General features: G+C 42.1%; 1 protein-coding gene across 6 annotated transcripts; it reads left to right on the top strand.

Moving 5' to 3' along the window:
• The first annotated feature begins 1,820 nt into the window (after positions 1-1,820).
• Positions 1,821-5,807, top strand: LOC125540388 (putative disease resistance RPP13-like protein 1). 6 transcript variants are annotated; one of them, XM_048704000.1, is made up of 3 exons: positions 1,821-2,055; positions 2,166-2,573; positions 3,017-5,807. In XM_048704000.1, exons 1-3 carry the CDS (start codon positions 1,846-1,848, stop codon positions 5,477-5,479), a joined length of 3,081 nt encoding a protein of 1,026 aa, XP_048559957.1. In that variant the 5' UTR covers positions 1,821-1,845; the 3' UTR covers positions 5,480-5,807. The 6 variants fall into 6 exon arrangements, with proteins under 6 accessions (XP_048559957.1, XP_048559956.1, XP_048559959.1 ...); XM_048703999.1 differs by having other exon boundaries at positions 2,163-2,573; XM_048704002.1 differs by having other exon boundaries at positions 1,910-2,096.
• The last annotated feature ends 303 nt before the right edge of the window (positions 5,808-6,110 follow it).

The raw sequence follows: 6,110 nt of genomic DNA, 5'->3' as shown, positions 1-6,110 counted from the left end.
ATGCTGCTATGATACACACGTGTGTGAGGAATAGTAGCGGGTCGCAAGGATGAACAGTGTACATATGAATAGCATTTCCTGTTTCTTTTTTTATATATAAACACAGAAAAGAAAAGAAAATCAAAATAAACAAATGTAATAAAACTGCTATGTAGGCCTATAATATAACAAAATTTTCAGAAAATACAGAGAATAAGATGAACAATTTTTTAAGTTCAAATAAGCTTCACAATAATTCATATGACGCAAACAGTTGTATTGTTGCATTTAAAGCCAAAAAAGTTATTTTTAAAATACCAAAATAATTTCAAGTTTATTTTATTCTAGTTATTTCTTGGAAGGAATCATTTTACCTCATTTCAGTATTTTTATTTATCAGAAAAAATGAATTTTAATAAAACCAAATAACTCATAATTGGGTTTGAATTTGAATTTCAGACCACTTTCAAATCTTTTCTGTTTTCCCTTATTCAAATATATTTCAATTGTTTCTGCAAATTTGAAGGGTCACATTCCTTCTCTCTTTTGAATAAGTTTCTAGAGGATTTGAACTTCAAAACTCCATTTCAACTAAAAAAAGTGAATTTTTCAAAAGGAACTAAAGGGCTTTCAAATACGTTCTTTAAACTTCCAACTCTCTTTCTTATAATTTGAAGAAGTCATTTTATCTTCTCTCATGAAACTCATTGAGTTGCATAAAGTTTCTGAATTTGAAATATTTTCAAATGGAATCCAAATCTTTTCAAAAACCCAATTTCATTTCTTTGATGGAAGAAGTCATGTCATCTTCATTCTAGGGTTTTGTGTTTCAACTGAATTTGAATTCATGGAGATCAAATGAAAAAATGAAAGTTTTGGGAAAGCTCTTTTATTGTCTCTCATTCAATTTCCAAAAGTTTCAAATTTTCACTCAATTTCACACAATCAATCACTCAACAATCAAACAAGAAATCAATAATATTTATTTAATATAACATTCCAAAAATTAGAAATGTTGGAATATTACACCTTGTGAAGGATTTCTGCTTTGTTGTGGGAGCACAATTTTGTTTTATCTATGTGGAATCTACAGTCTGCGAGCACATATTAGTTCACTTCCGGAGCATAACTTTTGTCTGAAAAAACGTTCGTCAAAACTTATCAACGTGTGAACTAATTTTAAAAATCTTGGATGCAATGCTAAAAAGGTCTGTAATTTAAGTGCATGATTCACTAGATATTTGATGTTAAATTGACGGATCTAAGAAAACATTAATACTATCCTAAAAAAAGACCACAAAGCAATTCCGTTATGACGTTTTTTATGGCAAGTTTAGTTATCCGAGAATGACAATTTTAGTTGTGAATCATGATAACTTTTTGTTTGGATGTCAAGTTTTAGATTTTTTAGGTTTGTTTTTTATGGCAATTTTAGTGTAAAAACCATCAAAATGGTCTTACCTCATGCTACATATACCTGGCCACAGGATACCTGGCCCGGCTGACCCGGCCCGGGCTTACCCACGGGTCGGGCTTGGGCCTGAGTTTTGAGCCCGAAGCACATATTGGGGCGGGCCTAGGCTTGGGTATTTGGTGTTTTAAAGAAAGGGCCTGGCCTGAGGCCCATCGGCTTTTTCTCTGACGGGCTGGGTTTGGGCCTGAAAACCAGGCCCGATGACCGAGCTGGGTCGGGCCCAGGTGTAGGTTTTCTGCCTCGGGCTTGGTTAGGCCCGGCCCGGCCCAACGGATGGCCAGGTATGCCACACGACACTTATCATTTGAGAAAAGAAAATTGCCTCAAAAAAAATTTGAGAAAAGAAAAAACCCATCAATACTGAATCTGGGATAACATTTCCAAGGCCACACATGTGTCACACTTTTGGCCGCAATGCACCCCATCGTCTCCGGCACCGCCGCCGCCGCCAGAAATCGAGGCACACCGACTCCAGCAACCTCCTCCAGTCCTTGAGCGCCGTCCCCTACCTCCTCCTCCCACGGAATCGAGCCCCCATCAGCCGAGTGTCTCCCCCGACCTGCTTCGGCCGCCGGTTTTGCCCCTCACCGCTTCCGGCCTTGGTAATCTACCGCCGGATTTGACTCTGTAGATCCACCCCAGTGTAAGCTTTCATTTCCATGCGTATTATTAGTGACCGCTATTCAGCTAATGGTGCAGCAACTTGCAGCAGCCTCTAATGGCGGATCCGGTGACTGCTGCTGCTGCTGCCATAGGATGGGGCCTGAAAGCCGTAGGCTGGGTCGCCTCGCCGGTCATCTCCGACCTTTTCAAGAAATGCTCCTCCTTCGTCAGCTTTGACACATCGGAGAAGCTGAGAAAACTTGAGCCGAAGATTTTTCTGCTGGAGCGGGTGATGGAGATGATGGCGGAGAGCCCTCACAGGGTTCGTCTCCAGCAGCTGTTCGAGGACCTCAAGACTGCTTTCTACGAAGCTGAAGACATCTTGGATGATGTTGAGTATCATCGCCTCAAGAAGGAGGTCCAAGATTACGAGCTCACCTCAGACGGGCCTCCAAGTACCATGGATTTGCTGAAGCACAAGGTCCAGTCCCTGGCCGTCTCCCCCCTAACAAATAAGGTCGTTTGCCATCCTCAAGCTCTTCTGTTTTCAGATTTCTCTCTCGCCCTCAAAACTTATCGTGTATAAAATGTTCCAAACTTGTTCTTTTACTGAACCAGTGCTCCCACTGAAGTATAACTACGTGTTGAGTTGTTAGTGACACTTAGGTCGGGCTATCAAATCTTAGAAAAATCAGGTTCTTTCCTCTTTTGATGCATTACAGCTTTTTGGAAAATCCACTTAATCTGTGACAAGCGAGAGTACTAGTCAGAGGCTTAAAGCATACAAGGAAGGACAAAATGGATAAAAATGAGCGTTGGCACAGCTGACCGAGGCAAGTGGCACTCAGCTTTTAGCTTGCGGATATGTTGGCGGGATGCCAGAGATTTCCCCCAAAATGTGTTAGCACTACCTATTTCCGTTATTAAGCGTGGATCCTTGCCTGTGATTTTGTTTTGCAGGAGACTGGTATGTCCAAAAAGCAATTAAAACGGAGCCTGGAGAAAATAGAAAAGGTTATAAATGAAGCACACCAAATTTTGGAATGGCTGAACTTGCCCACTGTAAATAAGGGACAGCCTAGTGCAGCCAATGCATGTACCACTGCAACTTCCCCAGTAAAGGTAATTGGTCGAGATGAGGATCGTGACAAGATCATAGAAATGCTTCATCAGAATGCCAGTCATGGTAAGACAAACATGAATAGCAGTCTATGTTATTCTGTTGTTGGAATTCATGGCATAGCTGGATCTGGGAAATCAACCCTTGCACAGTTTGTTTTTGCCCAGGAAGAAAAAGACAAGCTAGCCGAAAAAGATGGCCATTTTGACATTCTATTATGGGTTCATGTCTCTCAAAAACCTAGCATCGAGGCCATTTACAGGCGAATGTTTGAGGCAATTGAAGGATATGATTGTGAACTTAATAGTCTTGATAGGCTACAACAAGAACTGAAGGATATCCTGACTAGCAAAAGGTTTTTCTTGGTACTAGATGATGTCTGGTGCAACAAGGATGTTGGCGAGCAGAATCTGCCACAATTACTTTCTCCATTCAAGATTGGAAAGAGAGGAAGCAAGATCCTAGCGACAAGTCGAAATGTAGATGCCTTCTCGGATCTTGGTCCTGATGTGAGATGTGCCAATTTTCCAATTAGTGACTTGGGTGATAGTATGTTCCTTGAGCTATTCATGTACCATGCACTTGGAGATAGGCACGCAGACGATGGAGTTGGGAGCACACTCTGGAATATTGGGGTTCACATTGCAAAAAAGCTTAAGAGGTCACCTCTAGCAGCCAGTACAGTGGGAGGACAACTACGTAAAAGAAAAAATGTTGAGTTTTGGAGAAGAGCTAGAGATCGGGACTTACTGAACGAGACAATGGGAGCTCTATCATGGAGCTACCAGCATCTTAATGAGCAGATTAGACAATGCTTTGCCTACTGTAGTATGTTCCCCAGAGGGCATCATTTCAGACCTAATGTGTTACTTAAGTTGTGGGTGGCAGAAGGGTTTATAAGAAGTACTAATGCAGGTAAGGAAATGGAAGATGTTGGTCAGGATTACTTTGATGAACTTGTGTCAATCTCATTTCTGCAATATGGGGGAAAGGAGTCCTGCGGTGAGGACTACTATTTAATGCATGATCTGATGTATGATTTAGCAGAGAGGATCGCTGGACACGATTGCTTTAGAATTGAGGATGGATGGACAGGAGAAATTCCTCCAGGTGTTCGCCATCTTTTTATTGATACTTATAATGGGGAGAAGCTTGCCATGAAGATTTTTCAACTGGAAAATTTACGCACTCTCATCATTAAAGTTATCAAATTATGGACACCACGTGATGAAGAAGTTTTCAAGAATATAATCATGAGGCTGCAAAAATTGCGGGTACTGAACGTGACTTTTGGTTTGACTTGGCATGTCAATTTCTTAGAACCTATTGGTGTCAAGCATATACGTCACCTTACTTACAGGATCGGCAAATCACATGGTCTCATTTTACCAAGGACCTTTAAAAAACTTCACCACATTCAGACACTTGATTTTGGTAATTGCAAACGTCTTTCGCTCTCCAAAGATGAAGTTGGGATTAATTTGGTTAGCTTGCGGCATGTAGGGAATGCCAGCATTTTGAAGTTGGTGAACATTGCCAGGTCGACATCACTCCAAGAGTTAGGACCATACTTCACAGTAAGTAAGGAAAGAGGTTGCAATATAAAACATCTGAGGGATCTAAACCAGCTTCGTGGCCGTCTGCGCATTAGAGGTGTTGAAAATGTTAAAAGCAGTGAGGAAGCTCTTGAAGCCAAGCTAGCTGATAAGGAGCGACTCACCGAGCTAGAACTATGCTGGGATTGTGATCAGGAGAGCTGCAATCCAGAAGTTGAAGTAGAGGTACTTGAGGGTCTATGCCCTCCGAAGGATCTTGAAAAACTGGAACTCTGCGGGTACAATGGAGCGAGATACCCTAATTGGATGGTGGGTAGGCAGAACGGTGGCTTAAAGTGCCTGCAAGTACTTAAGCTCTGGAAATGCAGCTTAGGGCCTGCTCCCGTTTTTGAGGTCTTCACTCTACTTCGTGTCCTCTCTCTTTCGGCATGCATCTGGGTGACCTTACCAGATAACATGGTGCGCCTGAAATCACTCGAGGAACTGTCCATTGAATTATGTCAGAATATCCAGTCTCTTCCAGCCCTGCCCCACTCACTCAAGAAACTGTCCATCAAATATTGTAAGAATATTCGGTCTCTTCCAGTACTGCCCCAGTCCCTTGAGGAATTGTCCATCGATTATTGCCCGAATATTCAGTCTCTTCCAGTGCTGCCCCAGGCCCTCACGAAACTGTCCACTGTTGATTGCCCGAATATCCAGTCGCCTCCAGAACTGCTCCGGTCCCTTGAGGAGTTTGAAGTTTGAACTCGAGCGCTGCAATGAGGTGCTCACGAGATCGTGTGAAACAATTGGAGATCCAAACCGGCAAAAGATTCAGCACATTCAGAAGAAAAAAATTGGACCAAGTAACTGCATGAGTGATTGGGTACACCATATAGATCCCCATGATGCTTACTTTTCCTATTGTGTATTCTGGAAAATTTCGCTATGTAGGTTCCATAAGTACGAGCCATTACTAGTTCTGCTTATGCATCTTAAATTCCTTGGCTTAACCTGCCAAAAAACCAGCTGTACAGTTTGATGACAATGTTTCCAGCATCTGAATTCTGAACACGTGGGACGTCTGGGCGCATCTGCTTGGTTCTTTGATACCGGGTTACCTGGGACTGAAGGGTGCTGTCTACCGATCCTGTCATACAGCAAGAACGGTGCAGAATGCCATGTCCGAAGTCGATGAACAGTGAAACTACTCGTTTCCTATTGTTTGCGAAATCGTTGAATGTTAAGTGCTGAATTTATGTATTGCGCATGGATTTTTAAAATATGGGACGACGAACAATAGTTTCCTGTATTGTAATATCTTGCAGTGCTGAACCCTGAATTGACTAGTTCCCTATGGTTTGTAATAGTGTGGAATGATGAACGCCGAATTTAT

Source organism: Triticum urartu, chromosome 2 (assembly GCF_003073215.2).
Source record: "Triticum urartu cultivar G1812 chromosome 2, Tu2.1, whole genome shotgun sequence".
Taxonomy (NCBI): domain Eukaryota; kingdom Viridiplantae; phylum Streptophyta; class Magnoliopsida; order Poales; family Poaceae; genus Triticum; species Triticum urartu.
Note: the sequence above shows the minus strand (reverse complement) of the source record. Positions and strands in the feature narration are given on the sequence as shown.

Bases quoted from the DNA above. Each gene is read 5' to 3' on its own strand.
- LOC125540388 (XM_048703999.1), top strand. From the start codon at position 1,846: ATGTGTCACACTTTTGGCCGCAATGCACCCCATCGTCTCCGGCACCGC. The intron at 2,056-2,162 runs GTAATCTACCGC...AGCAACTTGCAG, and splicing joins CCTCACCGCTTCCGGCCTTG to CAGCCTCTAATGGCGGATCC. The intron at 2,574-3,016 runs GTCGTTTGCCAT...TTTGTTTTGCAG, and splicing joins TCTCCCCCCTAACAAATAAG to GAGACTGGTATGTCCAAAAA.